Here is a 20103-nt window from a genome sequence, read left to right as displayed (position 1 = left end):
GCGCTATTCGAAATTATTGACCGTCTTGGAAACGGCCTACGTAAGGCCGAGCGGGACCTCCCTCCTCGGTCCGTGAATACTTATCGGACGGATCGAAGCGCTCAAAAGATCCGCTCGGTGGCCGCGAGGCAAAACGCCAGGCTATTTCGGCTATTACGTTTCTGCATACGGGAGAGAAACCCGGTAACCAGATCGGGTGGTCTCGAATGACCCGCGCGCTCACCCGGGGAGTAAATATTTTCATATTACTTTACCCCGTGTAATTCAAGCGTCGCAAATCGGCCGTCCGGCCGAGAGCATCGGGCTCCTCCGTCTCCTCCTCGAAGATCCCTCGCGCGAAAATCGTATCCCGCGCATTCGTTTCTCTCGCGTACGTCGGTAACGGATTACGATAATTCACGAGCGGTATTTGTCGAACGGAATCGCGCGAATCGTCTCTCAACGCTCTCGATACGAAGCGTTATAAACGCGGCAAACAAGATTGCAGCGCGCGCCCGTTAAGCGGAGCTCGCGAATAAAGTGTACACGGCGGATGTTAATAAATTAGTTTATCCTACGAAAACATCCCGGCGAGAGATGAAACAGATCCGCCGCGATCTCCCTCTATCGCGCGATAGACTCGGCCTCGGGCGTGATGCCGACTCTATTCGAGAGGCGGCGGATATTCCTTCGAATATCGCCGGATGCCACTATCCCTCGTCTCTCGGATCGGATAAAAGAATAATACGCAAAATCGAAAAAGCTTTCGACTTTACGACGGTTTATATACACCGTGAAAAAGGAAGGCGAGAGATCGGAGGAGGGTACGGGCTCGGGAAATCGAAGGGAAGGGAGTGGATAAGACGGCTGACCCTCTCGGGATGTTTCCACTCGCAAACTGGATTCCGATGACCGATCTCCATTTCCATATGGGTCGCGAGCGAGAGGGTGGCGAAAGCCGTCACCGAGAAGTTGTCATCGGGAAATTGATATTTGAACGAGGCCACAGCCCGAACGAACGAAGGGACGAGGTCGAGAAGTTTCGCTCGCGTCCCGACTCGTCCCGGCTCGCCAAGTCGGAATGATTTCGGCATCGACTCTCGGAAATCGATCGATCGTCGCGCGACGGGACGCACGCGTGTCTATCTTCTCCGATGTTACAACTTCATACCGTCGACTTCGATTCTTTCCGCTTCGCTGCGAATCGACATCGGCGGCGACGACCGAAGCACGCGTCGTAATTCTTCTTTCGAGTTAGTTCCGAGCGGAGGAGGAGTCCCCGCGAAATTAGCATTCGCACAGGATGCACGGTCTAACTACTACTATCGACGTTGCCTCCAACTATAATCGTCCGAGTGGGTACGGGCTAAGTGTAATATTATTCAAGACACAGCTCACAGTATGGATATCGAGAGCCGTAGAGCGCAGATGCTGTCCGTCGGAGAAGAGCGCGCGCGTTGCTCGAGCGACCGCGGCTTTTCTAGTAGGTGCCTAAGAACCGTCCTGCACCCCTCCCCCCCTGTCACCGGATAACGGGTGTTTCGGTTGGTTTTGGGAAGCCCTCGAGAACGCGTTCTGCGGAGATTACGAGCTCGTCCAGACGCCGGTCCGTCCGCCTTCATGAATTGTAATTACGCGTTTACCGCGATTACGCGTGTACCGTCTTGCCCCCCCCCCTCCCCCCTCTTTACGCAAGTCCGGATCTCCTCGAGGGATAACAACTCGGGCAACGTCGTCCGACATCGTTTCGTTTCGCTGTCGCACGATTAATTCGCGAATACTGATAATTAACGGGCGACCGCGCCCAGATTGAACGGGCGAGTCTGACGGGTAAGCGGAAAGAAAAAAAAAAATTATTGCCGGAGACGGAAAAATCGTCGTATACGATTAACATTGATATCATTCGTTCGTGGCCGAGGGACGAAGCATTCAGAGGGAAACGCCCGGGAAAAGTAATTATAAAATTGCGATTTATTGCGCGCGAGGTTGGGTTGTCGCGGAAGAAAAAAATGTCGATCGCAGTCGCTGGTATTGCCGCACGGGAATGGGAACGGTGATCGTTTTAACGAACCCGAAGGCGAGCTATTATTAATTTTTCCGAAGTGGAAGCCGGTCATTCTTGGCGCAGCCCGGGGGCCACGAAGGAGAGCGAGTGCTGCAGGTGGCGAGAATGGTCAATATAACCACAAAATGTAAATCATATTGCTATTCCCGGAGGGCCCCTCACTCTCCCTCTCTATCCCCCTCTCTCTCTCTCTCTCTCTCTCTCTCTCTCTCTCTCTCTCTCTCTCTCTCTCTCTCTTTTGCTCTCGGCTTGGGTATTAAACACAGTTCGGGTAAGACGCCCTGACTCTATATTAGTTTCCGCGGGTTTCCTGATTGGATTCGGCTATTACGTTTCCTAGCCCCGCATTGATTGTTTGCGTCCGGTAGATACGATCCCGAAGCGTTATTCTCAATCGACCGCGACGGCGTTTCACGTCATTGTTGATGGACAAAACACATATTATAATTTTCAAGAGCAATTTGCTTTTCTGCTGTGTTTATAATAGCGAAAATGTTATTCCGTATTGCTCGTCAAGCACAAATATACCGATCTCGTGCCGGGACGGGAGTTGGTATAATTTGGAAATTACTTCGAAGAGGAATCCGCAGATATCTCGGAATAAATCAGCCTGATGCCAGGATGCTTTCATCGCCGAGGTTAAGTAGCTTCGGTATTGCGTTCTCATACGGAACCCGGCGATTTCTGACCTACCCGCCGCCGCGGAACTCGATATCGGCGATCGAGATCTATCGTGTCCTGTCGGGCGGACGAGCGTTAAACCTACGGTGAACTTTGAGAGAGGGAGGAAGGGGGGGGGAGAGAGAGAGAGAGAGAGAGAGAGAGAGAGTCACCAGCCAACGAGTCTTCGACGTGGGGAGTCCACGCCGAGAGCGGTCAGAGGATTTCTGAGCGAGCGCACAGTGGTAGCTGATGTATTTTGACGTGCCCGATGAGAGAGGCCGCTCTCTCTGTTGACTGCATTATCTAATGGACCACCCTCTCCGCCTTCGTTCCCCTTCCGTCTTTTTCTCTTCTGTCACTCTTCCACTCTTTCTCTCTCGCCTGTCCGTTTCTCTCCCGTGCCCCTTTCGTCGCGGCCTTCCCGCCCGATGTACGGCGACTCGGCATTTCAGCTATCTGCGATCTACCACATCAGGAGACAACCGTCCACGAGTTGCATGACTCTGGTTTCATAATCGACCACGGATTTCTTCCTTTTTCCGTTATGCATCTTGCGTAATCATCGATGTCGTCGATGTAGTCGCATGCGATGGTCGGTCTCGAATACGCCAAAAGATTCAAACGGGAATATTTTTGGCACTTTTAGGAATGTACGAATAAATAGACTCGATAGATCGGTGATCAGAAGCACGAATGTGGGAACGCTCGGATGACATAGTCGAGTACCCAAAGTATGCAATTACGCGCTTGGGAATAATTAAGATCGCGGAAGATACACAAGAAAAGGATAGACGCAGATGATAACGATCGAATACCACGACGTTTTTCCTCCGCCGTTCGTAGGAATGCGAGAAAGAAGCTAGCGCTTTGAAATCCTGAGACGATATTGCCCCGATAGTTACCGGGTTACCAGCCCAGAGCTCCGAGCGCGAGCTCTCGGTACCGAACGTGCTCGATTTGGTCGTGAAAGAAGTTACGCCGCAGTTACATCCAAGACGAGGTAACGCGCAAAAAGCTCGAGTATCTCCGACGGGTACCGAGAGATGAGGAGGAAAGGAGTGAGAGAGGAGGAGAGAAAGAGAGAGAAGGAGAGAGGAACGAACTGTGGAACGGCAGAGTTTTTCGCGACCGGCAAAGTATTGTCCGTCGTCGTACACTCGCGTCTCGTTGGAGCTCAAGAGAGCGAGATCGTGCGACCGTGACTCTAGAATCATCCCTAAGACCTTAGACCCCCGCGCAGCTACGTCCGCGCCCAGCCATCACCAACACTGTTCCGTGCAATCTTTCTCTTTGCTATCCTCTAGCATCAAATTACCAGTTCCTCCTCGATCTAAGACCCGCTGTCGTCGTCGCTCGATTGGTATCTTCCGAGGGACACACCGTGTCGGTGTTTTCTGTCGAGTTTGCGCGGCGGTCACGGACGAACTCGATTAGATACAACGATGCCTGTCGCCAAGGATTCGCAGATTCGGTATTCACGATGATGCCCTCTTCGTGCCACGATGACGGCAGAAAGAAAGGAAAAAAAAAATAATGTGACGCATATCCGTGTAAAAGAATATCCCGACTGGTCTGTATTTAAGAAAAATCGGGACAATGTAGTCAACCGCATAAAGGGGATCCTGTCTGAGTTTACAATCATGAGGATCGGCGTGAGCGGCTCTCACGCGATTGCCTAACAAAGTATCACGGAAGAAAAAAAAAGGCTCGTCCTTCGTCGCGAGTCAGCAGCATCCCGCAGATCTGCCGGATACATCGTTCGTCCTGGCCTGGCACGGCGTGGACAATCTTCGGATCCTTGGAGCGAGCAGCCCCATTCCGGGCAATTCTTTGCCGGCTCGCGTGTATCCTTAGTATGCAACGTATGCAGTCGGTTGTTACCGAAGGAGTGGTTTGCTGAGCGGCCAATGGCGAGTGCTCGAGCTAATTCTAGGGTGCCGCCGCCGCGCCATCTTTGCATCATAATGTTGTCCCCCCGTACCCCGGCGCTCGCTCGCTCGCTCTCTCTCCCCCCGTTCCCTCCTCACCGTCCCTCCCGTCACTACGAGAAGTCTGCCCCCTTCTTCCTCTCTGCCGCTGCCGTCCCGTAACCACCTCTTCCCTCTGCCCTCCTCGTCCTCCTGTCCGCCCCCACCCTCTCCCACTTTCTCTCCACCCTTGTTTCATTTCACGTAGGAGAGAAAGAAAGAGAGAAAGAGAAAGAGAGAGGACGAAGGAAACGAAACATCAGGTGAAAGAGAAAGATGGAGAGAGCGAGAGAAAAGGAACGAAGAGAAACGTCTCGGAGGCGCGTTATGCCAAAGTGGATAAGGAGAAGAGTGCACGAGAGGGAAACGAAGAGGTGTATAGGCAGGGAGGAAAAGGAGGGGCACGCGGCTATGGCGAAGAGGTAGAGGGGACGAAGGGGTTGTCTGCGCCTTGTCTGCCGGGAATCAATCACGTATCAGTGATGCTCAACCGGTGGCCACCTGCGAGATACGATCGATAGGATCGTGATATCCGTTTACGATGGCTCGTCGATGATATCCTGCCGTTGAATCCGAACTGTAGAGTCACGGCGGATCCGCGGACGTTCAATTTCAGTTTGAGATCCAGGAAAGCGGCGAGGAGGACGACGCCTCCGTCGCGACATTTGATCGCCCGCACATGCGCATACGTACACCACACCGACACACGCAGCGAGATTCAAGAAAAAGTTCTTGATATTCTCGCGATGCTGTGATGTGTGGTCGAATGAGAAATGCATTTGCATCTAAAGTGGATGGATGCCTTTGCCACGGACTCACGACGATTTACTTCCACGGCGGCAATACGATCCTCTGATTACCGTTCCAGAAATGACGCGCGAGTGGAGGGCGATTAAAGCTGCGTGCCCTAATCTCTCATGCTATACCGACGAGAGCGAAGATAAGGTAATGTCGTCGTAGTCGAGTATGCTCACGGCGACGTGGTACCTACGGCTCGCGCTACCGTCTTACCTGTCAGGGTAGGGTAATGTTAAATCGAGAGAACATGAGTAGGAGCTACCGTCTTCCGTCGAGCTACCATCACGAAGAATCCACGACAGATCCATCTCGGTACGTCAACCGACCATATGAGGAATGCGTATTTATACGTAGGGGAGGATAACTCGTGTAAATTATTAATATCGGAAAAAGGAGGTAAATCAATATGCGTGTTTATTTTGCCTTTTTTTTTTTTCTTATAAGAATCTTCGATGCTCGAAAGAAGCGTGCACTTGCGATGTTGCTGTTGCCTTTACGACGTTTTGGGAGAGATCGAAGAAATGAAATCGAGGAGGCAGAGTAAACCGATCGAACCCTAATCTTTTTGCCTCGGGGCAAATCTTTACGCGGGGGAATCGAACGGACACAAGAACCGGTCAACGTCTCTCGACGGACGGGGACGCGCCGCGCCGCGCCATTATTCGTCGAAGTCGGCGCAACGAGGAACGATCAAAGCGGAATCGTCGTCGAACAAAGCCGGGGCTCGCGAGAGAGGTCGAACCGAAAGTGTCGAGGGCCGAGATGCGTCCGGAGAAGATACAATGGCCGGATGCGCCGGTTCACAATGACGGAAAATAATTAAACCGGGCGCAGAGAGCAAGAAAGAAAGAGAAAGAGAAAGAGCTCATTCAAAGATGCCGACGCGGGGGGGGGGGGGTTTCGACCGATCAAAATCGATCGACCTGTACGCTATATCTGAGCGATAACTAACCTACGTCGCACACCCGTCGTCGCCGTGACGAATCTGTGCCCTCCTACATGTCGCGCGTATGTGTACGTGTGTGTCTTTGAGACGCATATCCGCATGTGCGCGCATCACAGCGGATTGATTTCGCGTAAGTCTCTGCACTGGCAGACAAAGAACGGGAACGTTGGAATCCGGAAAAGAAGTCTGAAAACGTGGCAACCAAGAATGAATGATTTGACACGAAAGAACGAATAACAAGCCTACCTGCATTGTCGTAACACTTGTGGTCAACAACAAGTCGCCTTGAAATATCTTCGTGACACAATTTCAAACAAGTACGAAGAGAAACTTTTTTACAGTGGGACTCCATCCGTCGCGTTCCATGCTGAATTTTTTCTAAATCCAAGTCTGTCTTGAGAGAACATAAACGTATAAAAGTATATAAAATGTATCTTCAATAATTTATTCCTTTTACATGTTTTATCTTAAATTAATTGCGTTTCTTCGCATAATCGGCTAAATATCATATCGGCAAAGCAAATGAAGAAAATGATGAATGACAGACTCGGAAAAGCGATTATCCTTTTCTTCTTATTGAGGTTTTTTATACGTGTTTGCATATATTCGCATTAGCTTAATACTCATATAATACTCATATATTATGCAAATGTCAGAGTCCGATGCAGCTCCCTGTATCTTTTTAGCGGCGTGACTCACTGTGAGAAATCGATAAACGATTCGTCTCGGGCGTTCGACTCGAGCGGCTACCGTCGGATCTGCGCACGGTAGCTGGCGAGACGATCGGACCCCCGCCTAGACGTGTACTTTGAGTTTTCGGGCCCGCCGTGCTCAGTGTGAAGCCCCCCGCTGTAGAATGATACGCCAGGATAATTTCATCGGACTCTGACCACGCCGGGGTTCCGCCACCTGGGGGAACGGAGATGGTCAGCGCGGATTTGCCGCGTCTGCTTTCTCGTCACTCCGTACTTGGAAATGCGCGGAATCGACATTCGTCGCCCTTATAATAGTCATTCTAAACGACCGTTGTTCTCTTTTGTTGCAGTGGTCTACCAGAAACGGTTAAAGAAGGAACGGAGAGTGAGGAAACGGCTGCAGGAGCAGTTGGACCTGGAGATCAAGAGGCGCACGCAACTGGAGGAGGCCCTCAAAGCCACGGGCGCGTCCTCGGAGCAAGTCAGAGCGATTACCGGTACGTGCGAATCGCCCTCTCCACGAACAAGCTTCCACACTGGCAAATTTATATTTATTATCGAGATTGAAAAGTATCATTTACTTAAGGAGCTTATATACTCGAGAGCTTAAGGAGAAAATTTTGGAAACGCTGTTCTCGCGCTTTTCGTTCATATTTCTTTCGCATCGTGCTGGGAGAGGGGGAAAAAAAAAGATTTCGATTTTCATCGCGTAGATTAGACGAGAGACGCGGGCTATCGCTGCAAATGGACGGGTTTTCTTAGGATTTCGCGAGCTCGTCGTCAGTCTCTCCGTTAACAGCCCCGAGGCCAGCGGTGATCTCGGAATAAATTAATTAATACGCCGAGGCAGAGCAAACAGCCTGACACCCGGCAGAATATGATTCCTTACTTATCCCCCTGCCGGCGATGCAATCCCTCTCTCCGTCGTCGGCTGGCTGATGGCAGCCTGTTTCTCCCTTCTATCCTCCGCCCTCCCCCCGTCACTCCGGCACCTTGACTAGGCACCGCGCGTCTCGCCCCATGATCCTCCGGCAAGTAGAAGTAGCAGCAACAAGCGGCACGCCACCCTTCTTCCTGTCACTACCAAAACTCAAACGCGAAACCCTTTAAGTGAAATCTCTTATTCCGATATAATGTTTCGTCTTGTGGCCCCACCACCTTCCTCCGCTCTGCCTGCCTTCTCTACCATCTCTTCCACCTCATCGTTTTCGCGTTACCTCCCCCGTTGCTGCCGTTGCCGCCGCCGCCGCCGCCGCTGCTGTTACTGCTGCCGTCACCGGTACCGCTGATTAATCCTGTCAAATCCAGAGAGTCGCGATACTAATTTCAAATCAAACGGCACTCCGCCACTCTGCCACTTGAACGACCCGTCGGGGTGAGTCGCGAGACGATCACGGGCTACCTTAAAAGTGTGTTTCTCGCTTCTTCGTCGATGCTTGAATCTTGTGCCTATTCCGCCACGTCAGGGCGTAAATTTAGAGGCGAACTTTTTTTTTTTTTTGTAAACATCGCGATAATCGGACGAATTCTATCTTTCTGTGACGCAGAGAACGTAACGGCGGAGGCGCGCACGAGTTCGGAGCCGCCGGAGGCTAGCCCGGTACATTCTCAGTCGCAGCAGCAGTCGTCGCAGCAACAACAGCCGCAGCAACCCCTTCAGCAGCAACAGGCAGCGGCCCAGCAGTACCGGGAGGCGCAAGTGCCGCGTCCTTCTCAGCAACCGTCGACGCCGGAGAAGCCCGCATGGGGATACGGGCTGGATCTCATCGGTAGCCAGGCGTCGGCCTTCTGGCAAAACTACCAAGGTCAGTTCTCCCAACGGCACGCTACTTCACCCTCGTCGTACCCCATTGCGATCGGTCTCGCCGACAATTCGCAGTTCCCACGGTGTTGCCACGAAATCGCGCGCGGAAAAATAAACAGGGAATATTTAAAGCCACTTATCGTTAACGGAGGATAGTCATGTCGTTCCCGCCTCTCCGCCTCTTTTCCCGATATCTCGAAATCCCAGCCATGTCCCAATACGGCGGTGTTCTCTTCGGGTTTCACCGTCGAATTACACTACCTCGTCGAGATATTCCGAAAAGAATTCGAAAACGTCCGAAAGTTGCCTGACGAGAGGGAATAAAATCGTCCAGGAAAGCTGCTATCTACATTATAAAATTCACGGTAATTCGAGAAAGTAGCAGTCGCGTGTTAGAAACTTGAGATCAAGGGGATACGGGACGGGGGAAGGACGATCCGAAGATCCAGGCCCAGAGCCAGCGGCGGGATCCGCCGCTAATTCGGATAATCGCATTCCCGTATTAGGATCCACTCAATTTTTCTGATCTTCCGGCCGAGTGCTTTCGATCCTCGATTACCCTGACAAAAAAAAGAGAGAAAGAGAGAGAAGAAAAGAGAGGAGATTGACCCCGAGGGCGAGAGAGACAGCGCGGCGGACGGCGGTAGTATGTCGTGGTGGTATCGTGCAAAGTAAATTATTCGAAAGATCTCGAGCGAGAGCAATCACGCCGCCGGCAATAACAACCCCGTGCACGAAGAGGGTAGAAGGGGGAACGGAGAAGAGAGAGAGAGAGAGAGAGATTGAGAAAGGGAAGGTGGGGAGGGGGAAGGAACCGAACTGGTCCTGACGAGGAAACACGAGGTATTTGAATAGGGTCCCGAAGCCACCCGGGCATCATGATGCGGAATCCATTTGCAATAAACAACGGAGATTTAGACGGGGGTGACGCGGGAGAGGAGAGACAACGAGACGAGCAGAGCGGTAGCGTCAAGATAGGAGAACGGGACGGGAGAGGGTGACCATCGAGAGGAAACACGGGGAAAGAGGTTCGACGTAACGTCGTCTGAGGTGGGTACTTACGCCACTGAGGGGACCTCGGGGGCCACCGCCGCCGCGTCTTCGAGTCATGCATTCTATACGAGCGATGGCTCTCATTCCATTCACGTCGCCATTGAGGAACATGTCTCCCGTAACATTCAAGTTTTTTAGCCTATGCACCGATGCACTACCCCGATATTGCAACTTAAACATTCGTCGAATCGGTTATCTAAAAGTATTTTGTATATTAATTGTGTAACAGGACGTTCAAACAGACCGATTCCCCTCTTTCGTCGAAAAGTATTCGCGTTGCCACCTGTTTCAATTGATCCTAAATCCTGACGCGGCGTAAGCTCTAGCTATCAAAATCCTTTCGTGAAGGGACATCTGATGCTAACAGCGTCTGACGTCGCATCCCCAATCTCTCCGACTGTGCGTCATCGCGGCGACACCGTCGTATCTCCTCTCGCGTGTGGCTCGCTCACATGAGCGCCACTGGCTGTAATGCAGAGTTTATGCACATCTCTCGCAAGTAAGGAAGGAGCCGTAATTTCCCCGGCGGCCAACGCGCGGCTCTCGGTGGCGTTACCTGTCCTCCCTTCCTTCTTCCACTCACGTCGCGCGCGTTCCCTCCGCGCGCTTCCCTTAAACCTCCTCCAGCCCCCTGCCGCCTCTCCCGCCCCCTCCTTTACGTCGCGATGCTCTCTTCCTTTCTCTCTCTCTCTCTCCCGCGCGTGCATATGTGTACGTACGTGCAACATGGTGTACGTGTACAAGTATGCACGACGCGCGATTCCTCCACGTCGTCCACCATCCGCAGAGTACGACGAAGCACTCTGCCACGCTTTAATATTCAGACTATATGCAATAATTTCGCAGCAACCATAACCCCCTCCTCCCCTACCCCTTCCATACCCCTGTCCTATCTCCCTCCCGATTTCGCAGTACTCTTGCTCTTTCTCTTCCTCTTCCTCTTCCTCTCCTCCCCCTCCCCCCCCCCTCTCTCTCTCTCTCTCTCGCTCCTTCCATTCTCCTCCTCAAACCACCATCTTCAGCTTCGCCGTCTCTATCGTTTATTCCCTCCCGCCTTATTCCCCCCTCGTCTAACTTCCCTGTTTCTTTCCCCCCCCTTCCTATCCTACCCGACCGTGTTTCTTCCACCGCATGAAGAGACGTAGCACGTACGAACACACCCACACCGAGACTTGGCAAAATTGCTCTACGGTGTGATGCAGTGTACCTCCATCTTCCACCCTGCGACCGCAATCACTCTAAATCGCCGCGCGGGCATTAATATTTGATGGACGAAGTCCTCGGGAATTATTCGAAATGGGAATAATCGCGATCGAGGCATCGAGGCACGCCGGTATCATTTTTCATCGATGTCTCGTGAGATCAGCATCAGCATACGGCTACGGCTTTAACGTCGTTAAACGCTAAACCCTTTTAGTCTTTACACGCCGCGCTCGGGCGCTTCCACGAATGAATTAACCTTGAATACCGTGCGGTCTACAAACTGAAAAAGGGAGAAAAATGAAAGTCAAACGTTGTCGAGAAGTAAAAAGTTTTAAGCCTCAGTCCCGCAAATCAAGCGTATCGCCTCGGGAGGAAAAATGACGACGATGACAACGACAACGACAACGACGACGACGACGACGACGACGACGACGACGACGACGACGACGACGACGACGACGATGACGGCGACGAACGAGTTCTGTTAGACGCGCGCGCACGCCAGATTATTTCCAGCTCTCCAGCCGCCCACGCAGCCGAGAAAATGCGAGCGTCGCACCTGCGTATGTGCACGTGCGTAGACCATTACGCGGAAAGACAATAACCCCGCGGAAGAGTGATAAAGCGTGACGCGTGTGTACGAGCGATATAAAAGCCGAAGGAAGCCGACGCGTCGACGTGGGCGGTGGAGGTAGGGCGGAGAGCTCGGAAACACCCCCTCCCCCCCGCCCTGAATATATCCATGAAGTACGACGACGTGGTTTTCCGGCGAACAAGCCGGGACAGGAGAAATCGGACAGTGAAGACAGAAGGGGGAAACAAGGGAGGGAAGAGGGGGCAGAAAGGTTAGAGTTTCGATCTGAACGCGATGGTAGCTCGCGTGGTTGCAAGCTGACGGTAAGATAGGTGTTGTCAGGAATATTGGGGTTGTTCCGAGCCTCCCTCCTTGTGCGACGATTATGTCTTGATCGGGCATTTTTCTTCTGCTTTCTTCTACGCGAATAACGAATCTCAAATGATGAAATCTCAGGAATGCCTATATTTTCTCATATCTATATATATATATATATATATATATGTTTCCTCGCATTACGACATTATGAAGAAACGAATTAATTAAATATAATAATGTTCCTCGAAATTTTTAAATTCACTATGAATGTATAAAAAAAAGTAAGAGAGAGAGAGAGAGAGAGAGAAGTGGGGGAGGAAGAACAACAGAGAGGTTTGCCCCCGACTTATGATTTTGCATCGCCGCGGGCGCCGATTGGAAAGGCGCGCGGATTGCGAGGGGATTAAATTCGTTACTCGAGAGCTTTGACGCGAATGGCATACGGAAGAGAGAGATTTTTATGCGCGTGGGAGAAAGAACAATTACTGAGCGAAACAATCATCGATCGTTTTGGATATTGCCTGCTCTTTCCTCTTTTTTTTTTTTTTTACCAATATATTGTCATCTCCGAGGCAGACTTTGCATCGACAAGTCACAAGTGAATCGCAAATTAGCGTCCCGAGCGGATTTCGAAAACGTGGCAAAGAGGATCGAGAGAAAGAAGATGAAAATATGGAAGTGGAGGATGGTGAATGATAGCAGTTAGCGGAAATTTGAAATTATAAGATTCGCGTGATTCGAAAGCGAGGGAGAGGAGGCCCGGGCACACCGGAGATTCAGCCTCGTTTCTCTCCTCTTCCTTCCCCCCGCATCCTCTCTTCTGCCAGTTTTTTCGCTTTTTGTGTCTCCGCGCTGCTCCTTGATTCATACAATTTCATGGTCGGCTTGGCGCTCAAGCGCCTATCCCCACTCCTATTCGCATCTTCTATTCACCCCCTCCCCTCCTGCCTATATTTCGCTTTCCGGCCCTCCGCTTTTCGTCCGCTCCGCTACCGCTATCATTTCTCTCTCCGCTTTTCGAACCTTGTTTCTGCTTTACATAAAGATCAGAGCATTAAAAACGTGATGCTACACGAAATCAACCCCCTAGATGTCTCCGCATCTCTTCTTTATTCCCGCTGCCCCCCCCCGCGCCCTATATTCTTTTTTGCTCGCGAACGTCACTAACCCCTCGGTACTTTGAGATCCTCGAGTGAGCAAGAGCATTCAGCCAATTACCGTCGCTTCGAGATGTGATACTTAAATTGCTTTTTTCACCGGTCGCGCAAGAACGGAACATGTCGAGTGCACTCATCACGTTGACGATTATATCTGATATCCGGCGCCGCCGCGGCAAATCCGGTTAAAATCCAAGGCCGTCGTACTCGGGCAGGTTTCGCGGAGGAAACTACTCGGCTGTGTAATCGCAAAAAACTTCCCGTGGAATAAGGAGCAGCGAGCGTCTGGCGAGAGAGTGCTTATCAATCGCGAGTTATTGGTCTTCTTCGTGGAATCCATCCCGCCGGGGGACTGGGTTTTAAGTGGAATATAATAATGAAGTTCGCGTACGAGAGCAAAGGTGTATTCTTCGATCCCGGGCGAACAATACGCGGGAGTTTTTCCAGTTCTTGCGAGACTCCCGAGTTGCACAAGCGTGCCCTTCCCTCTCGCATTCTCTCCCCGTCCTCGGGTTTCGATTCGGTTCGTTTTCTTCTTCTACCCGTGAGGCAAGGTGGCCTCTCCTCGCGGCCAGCATTGTGCCGGAGTTAATTACGTGCGGATAAATGCGAAGTCATAGAGGGGCGAGCCATCGGGGCCCCCGCTTCTTTTTCAGCGCGAACGTCTTTTTTAGGGGGCCCTCGCCTCGCGCCGCGCCGCCACCCCCTCCAAAAAGCCGGGGGGGGGGGGGAGCGATATGGCGCGCGATGTAGCGGCATACAATGCCAACCGTTTAGGGCCCCGGCCGTAGCCCCCGTACGGCGGGGCACGGCCTGAAATTGTTTTCATTGTCCGGACGATTTGTCAGGGTGTGTAAGACGGTAGCGAAACTATTAGCGGCTCATTCTTCTTGGACTCTCGAGATACGCTCTCTGCAGAATTCCACAGGATCGAGCGACGAGCTCTCTTCTTTCTTCATTCGATACGCTATACACGCAACGATATCCGCGAGAAATCGCGAATCTGGATTTCCAAGTCGTCGTCGCCGCGCACATCACTTTCTTATGTCGGACGGACTGGCGAACAATAAATGGTGGTGGCGAATGTCCGCCAAGTTATTAGAATGGAACAAAATGAGGGACGCGAATCTCTAAAAAAGAATAAAAAAAAGAAGAAGTACGCGCACAATCAATCAAATCGCTTTTTCGTGGTCTTTATCTCGGCTCGACGCAACAAAAGGGTGTATTCTCGGCCGTTCCGAATCGGGCAAGAAAGTTTCCTTAAATCGGCCCGAGGTGTTCCCCTCTCGCCCCGAGGTGTCTTTCCTTCCCTACCTACTCTCACCCTTCTTCGTCAGACCTCGTGGAAGGACGAGCGAGCGCGAGCAAGCGGGCGAGCGGCGTTATATCTGGAGCAGTTAAATTGTCATTTGGATATCAAAGGGACGCGACACCCCGCGCGCGGATAAGGGCGCGAGAGGTAATTTGGCTCAGCGAAACGCAAACATTGCTTTCCGTGTGCCCCAAAGTCGTGGAATATAACGGCCCTGACGAACGCACGAATTCACACCCACGTGCCACGAAACAGCCCTTAGCTATTGTTGCTCAAAGCATAATGGAATCTCGGCCCCGCCGTCTCTAGTCCCGGCACCGGTGATAAAGATGGAGCGGGATAGAGCACCAGGGATAAGGAGGAACGGAGGACAGAGAGCACAGAGTTGATGCTGACTCCTCTCGCACGTTCGCGCGCACGCCGGTTAACCGGGACTTAATAGCCTCGCAATTGGATTTTACCATTGCTCTTTGCCCAAGGAGGTGCCATTTCACGCTTACCGATCAGATCCGCGTCCCTTCGTGACGCTCCACGTTTCTTTCGTTTAATCCTCTGCCTGAAGAGAATTCCATTTGTTTTACTAATAATTACAAATGATTCAAAACAAAGTCTCTCCTGAAACAGTCATCCATTACGATGATATTCTTACGCTCGATTTTTTTTTTTTAATTTACAAATAAAAATTATGAAAATTAAAACTCGCGATCTGTTCCGACGATGTAACTTCGCGAAATGAATGAAATGAGCATAATTTTCAGCAAGCCGTTTTAAGTATCCGTTGCATAAAACCGCTCGGAAGGGCAGGAAATGACGAGGGGGCGAGACGCGTGTGCCCGCGGTTAATTCGGCGCGATATCATTAAAGGGACATTTTCCAGTTTTCACCCTAATCCTTGCGAAATTCAGTGAGCAAACCCGCGACGGCCCTTTCACGCCTGCCTTCGCCCGTTATCCCGCCCGTCCCTTTTCCATCCCCCTTTTGCGCGCGCGGCTGACGGTAGCTGCCGGTTTTGCACTAATTACCGCTTCGTTTCATCCTTCGCGCGCGTGGTTCACGCCTCGTCGAATCCGCGCGTCGTTCCCGCCGTCCGTGCGCGTTGCGAGCCGACGGACTTCTCTCCTCGAGGCGATTCCTTCAACGCTGTCGAGGCAGCGGAGCGCGTTATCCGAACGCCGATATTAATCTTAAGCCGGGAACGCTAGTGAGACTACATTATGCGCGTTGATTACACAGCGGAACAGCATTGTATTATGTAGGCTATACTGTAAATGCTGTATTATAAATACTTTGCCACACGCAGCCACATCGCACGATGTCACACTCTTTGTGTGTGTGTGTGTGTGTGTGTGTGTGTGTGTGTGTGTGTGTGTGTGTGTGTGTGTGTGTGTGTGCGCGCGCGCGCGCGCGCGCGTGTGTGTGTTGTTTTATCATTCGGTCGTTTTTTCAATTTCGTATGCTTTTTTCTCTTTTGTTGCAGAATCGCTGGTGCAGGAGCTCGAACTCGAGAGAAAATCGCGGCAGCACCAAGCAGCCGAGAGGGACCAAGTTAAGTCTCCTCTTCAAGGTGCGTCATATTAAAGCGCGAAATACACGTCGCCACGCATGTGTACTTAATTTAAACGATAGTTTTTTTTTTATTTATGCGTTTTTTTGTTGTCATCGCGATATAAACGATATTTTTTATAAATATACGATCGTACTTATATTCGTATAATTTCGGAGCGTTTCCTCCTCAAGTTCTCGGATTCGGAGAGCGCGCTTTTCGTGCAGTACGCGTAGAGCGATTTCTTGCTATATGGAATAAAGTTCGGATCTTTAATTAGAAACTCTTCAGGGGCGGTCGCGTCTCGAGGGAGGGTGGGCGAGGCGGCGGTTCTTGCAAAGGCGTCAGCGGCATAGCCCGGCATATTCGAAACTTGGCCTCGCTCTCCTCCGTGGAAACTTGTCCGAAGGAAGTTTCCAACTCGCGCAAAAACTATATCCGTAGCGCGATTTCGATGCTCCAAGGCCCCGGCCGGCGTGACGTTGCACGTAAATAATCGTTTTTCGCCCGCCCGCCCACCCTCTCGGGGGCTTCCGAAAGGAATTAACAAGTCTGCTCTTAATTGGCAACGTCCTTGCAAAATCAACTCCCACATCTTGGCCCGGAGAGCTTTTTATCGACGGTAATGTTACTCACAAATTTGTCGCAAGAAAAATTAAAGTGATGAAATAGCATTTCTCCAAAGAGCAAAAGCGATCGGTTGTCAACTTTGTCTTTCATCAGAAAAACTTAACAATTAAGCGTATTATGTAATTATTTTGTCATTAAAGCTCAACTGTTCGAGCTTTCTCGTTTCACCGAGCGCGGCTACATTATGTATGTATATGTATGTATGAGAAAAGAATAAAATATTATTAAAACACGCGTGTTGAATGAAATAAAATGATGCGCCAGGGCGGGCAGATTGAAGCGGCCCGGACGATAGTGCGGGCGCGGAGAGACGAGTAAACCGAATCACGCGGACTATTAAGGTATAGTGATTTTCAATCATAAGCGACAGTTCGATAAAAAGTAGAGTGGCGGCTCGATCACAAAGGCCGCGCTAAGGCCGATGACTCGGCCGGTCTCGTATTTACGAACGTGTGCGTACGCGTCTCGACTTCTCTGCCCCCCAGTCCCCTCGCCCCCCTCTCTCTCTCCTCCCCATCCCCTTTCACCCTTTTTCTCGACTCTCGGTTCGTCCATCTCTTCATCCACCTCGCGCGTCCCTCGTGCGTCCCTCCCGCGTCCCTCCCGCGTTCATCTGCGTCTCGAGAGCCAACGATAATTAGTGAGCGGCGCCTTCTTCCCGACGAACGATCATCGAATGACCCAGCTGGTCCACCTTCACCGTATCGCAACGGCACCGAAGGCGCATCCAACACCACATCCGAAACCCCCGAGCTCCCTGCCGTAGCGGAATTACGCCCACGACCATTCATCTCCCGCATGCATCTTCATCCGCGAGACATCCATTCCCTCTCTCGTATTCCCATTAAGAGTCGCGACACGCCTAACACTCTCATGCTCTACGGACGGACGATACTCCGACGCTGTAAGATCTAAATTTAGCGATCGCAATGTACGAGCCCGTCTCATTCTCATTTCGCGCGCCGCCACCATTTTTTTGCGAGAGACGCCTGAAGACGCCAAACGTTCGCGCGACGTTTCGCGTTATCCGGATAGGTGAAATTCATTATCGCGGCCACGCCAATCGAAGAGATAGATATCCGCGAACTCCAGAGTGCACCTGCGATTTGCTTTTGTTTCAGAGTCGCGGACGGGTTACTACAAGAACTCCGTTCTGTTTACGAGCGCGACCTAGAAGAGGCCGGACGACGGTAGGCGGGGGCAGCAGGCAGATCGTGCAGCGAGCAGCCGAAGCGAATGATCGATCGGACGAAGAAGTAGGGAGCACAATTCGAAACGACGGAGGAGAGCGGACTCGCGCACAAGGAGACGCGAGCAGGAAGGAATGGAATCGTGACGATGAGGACCGCGAGAAGAAAACGTGTATCGGTCTCGACGAAGGAAGAGCAAGAGAACTCCGAGTGACGATCTCTCGCGCGCGCGCAAGTGCCCGCGGAGACTTATGTACAACTCTCGGCGAAAGACAGTGCGAATGCCGGGGGAGTATCGAGAAGGCTACGGGAGTATCTTATCGTTGAGAGACATAAATCTCTCTCCCCGGACAGAATCGTACGAGCGAGATGCTTCCGCTGGCAGATTCGATTTCGACGAACGAATGAGCGCGCGCGCGCGCGCGCGGCTTTTCACACGTTTGTACAGAGCTGAGAGATCAGCCGCGTTTGCTCGCGAGAGTGACTCGGGGAGGGAAGGGGGGAAGGTGGGGGATAATCGGGGCCCTCGAATCGGGATCGGTCCGGTCGGACCGATCCGCACACATATCAACGACGCGATATTCGCCGATCTCTCCCGATTTGCGGCGCGATCGTGGGGTCGCGTCGTTCGTCCGACGACGGCGGAACCCCGAAAAGAGAGATATTCTCTAAATGCACCATGTACCATCGATTACACCCGTGGGTAATGATCAGGACATTGCGTGACTCTCGCGGTACCGAGACGATCGCGGATCAGTAGGCGGGACAGTAAAAAAAAAATCGAGAATGAAGGAAGAGAGAAAGGGAGAGAGAGAGAGAGAGCGAGAGAGAGAGAGAGAGAGAGAGAGAAAGGGGGACGAGAGGGAGATAAGAGAGGCATATTTCTAAAGACTGCTGGAGAGTGCGTGCGTGAGTGCATGCGTTCCTAGAGGTACCTATCTCCTAATTATCGAGCGAATTAATTAGATAATCGTTTTTAAGGGACTCCACAGGCGATCGGGCGTGCCACGCCGTCGTCGCGCGCATCGTCAGGCGCGCCGATTTCGAGTATTATTATCATTATTAATATTATATACGTCGCCGCGGCGGCGCGAGGCCCGGTCCGATCGCCACTGCGAAACGAATATCGAATCGCGGGCCCTTTCATCGCGCGAATGGCCCATTCGATTCGGCCCGGAATCGGCGTCTTCAGCGGCATCGATCGTATCGAGGCTGTCGCGACGATTTTCAAGAGAAAACGCTGTCGCAGCGCCGAGAAACGCGCCGGCTTTTTGTAAAATGCGCGTAAGAGCGTGAAAATTGACGAGCGAATCTCTTCTGGATTCGACGTGGAACGAAATTAGAGCCGCGATTCGAGTGCTGTATCATAGAAAAATGAGAGAGGGAGGGAGAGAGAGAAAGAGAGGAGGGAAGAGAGAGAAAGAATGACGCGACGAGAAAATAAACGAGTAAATGAAAGAAAGAAAAGGCGAATGATAAATATAAAGAGAGAGAGAGAGAGAGAGAGAGAGAGAGAGAAAGAGAGATTGCGAGAGAGGGAAAGACAAGGAGAAAAAGAGAACTGAAAGAGTCTCACGAGTACGCATATGTATGGATGTGTGTGAGTGTATGTGAGTGTGTGTGTGTGTGTGTGTGTGTGCGTGTGTGTGTGTGTGTGTGTGTGTGTGTGTGTGTGTGTGTGTGTGTGTGTGTGTGTGTGTGTGTGTGTGTGTGTGTGTGTAAATGTCTGATAAAAAAAACGGAAACAACGGAGAATTCTCTCCTAGCGTCTTAAATCGTAACACCTTATTTATATAAATAACTTAGTTACTACCGAAACAAGTAAGTCTAATCCATATTGCGTGTGTCCCGCGTTTGCGTTGACCGTCCAAGAATATCGGCGAAATATTTCTTTGGTGCGACACGCGTTCTTAACGCGTGCGAGAATATTTGGAATGAGGAAAAAGAGAGAGGCAGAGCGAGAGAGGAAATGAATACTCCGACGGACCCTGCGAAAAGCGCGCGATACAGAGAGCGAGAAAGGCACCAAGGATATTTCCCCGGGGGCGGTCCCCGTATTTAAGATCCATGTACAAAGTCTTTTGCCGTAAGGTTCTTGTGTTGTAAAGTTCACATAATCATAGTGTCTAGTATCGTATCAGCTAAAGCCCGTTAAGACGATGCTAAACGTAGAGAAACGAAAATTTAACCACCGATAGCTGATCCG

The 20103-nt window shown here is 51.4% G+C and overlaps 1 protein-coding gene across 4 annotated transcripts in view; it reads left to right on the top strand.

The window, feature by feature from the left end:
- The window catches only part of dac (dachshund family transcription factor), a 186063-nt gene extending 166517 nt beyond the window's left edge, over positions 1–19546 (top strand). For 3 of the 4 annotated variants that reach the window (XM_011649959.2, XM_011649957.2, XM_011649958.2), the window contains 4 exons: positions 7464–7610; positions 8661–8918; positions 16012–16098; positions 17829–19546. In XM_011649959.2, the coding sequence (XP_011648261.2) occupies positions 7464–7610; positions 8661–8918; positions 16012–16098; positions 17829–17881 (545 nt within the window). In that variant the 3' untranslated portion in view covers positions 17882–19546. The remainder of the gene's footprint in view (positions 1–7463; positions 7611–8660; positions 8919–16011; positions 16099–17828) is intronic. The other variant, XM_011649960.2, reaches the window with a different exon arrangement.
- Positions 19547–20103: the final 557 nt, after the last annotated feature.

This window comes from Pogonomyrmex barbatus, unplaced genomic scaffold (genome assembly GCF_055798465.1).
Source record: "Pogonomyrmex barbatus isolate J1 unplaced genomic scaffold, ASM5579846v1 scaffold1, whole genome shotgun sequence".
NCBI classification, from domain to species: Eukaryota; Metazoa; Arthropoda; class Insecta; order Hymenoptera; family Formicidae; genus Pogonomyrmex; species Pogonomyrmex barbatus.
This window is presented reverse-complemented; position numbering and strand designations above follow the sequence as displayed.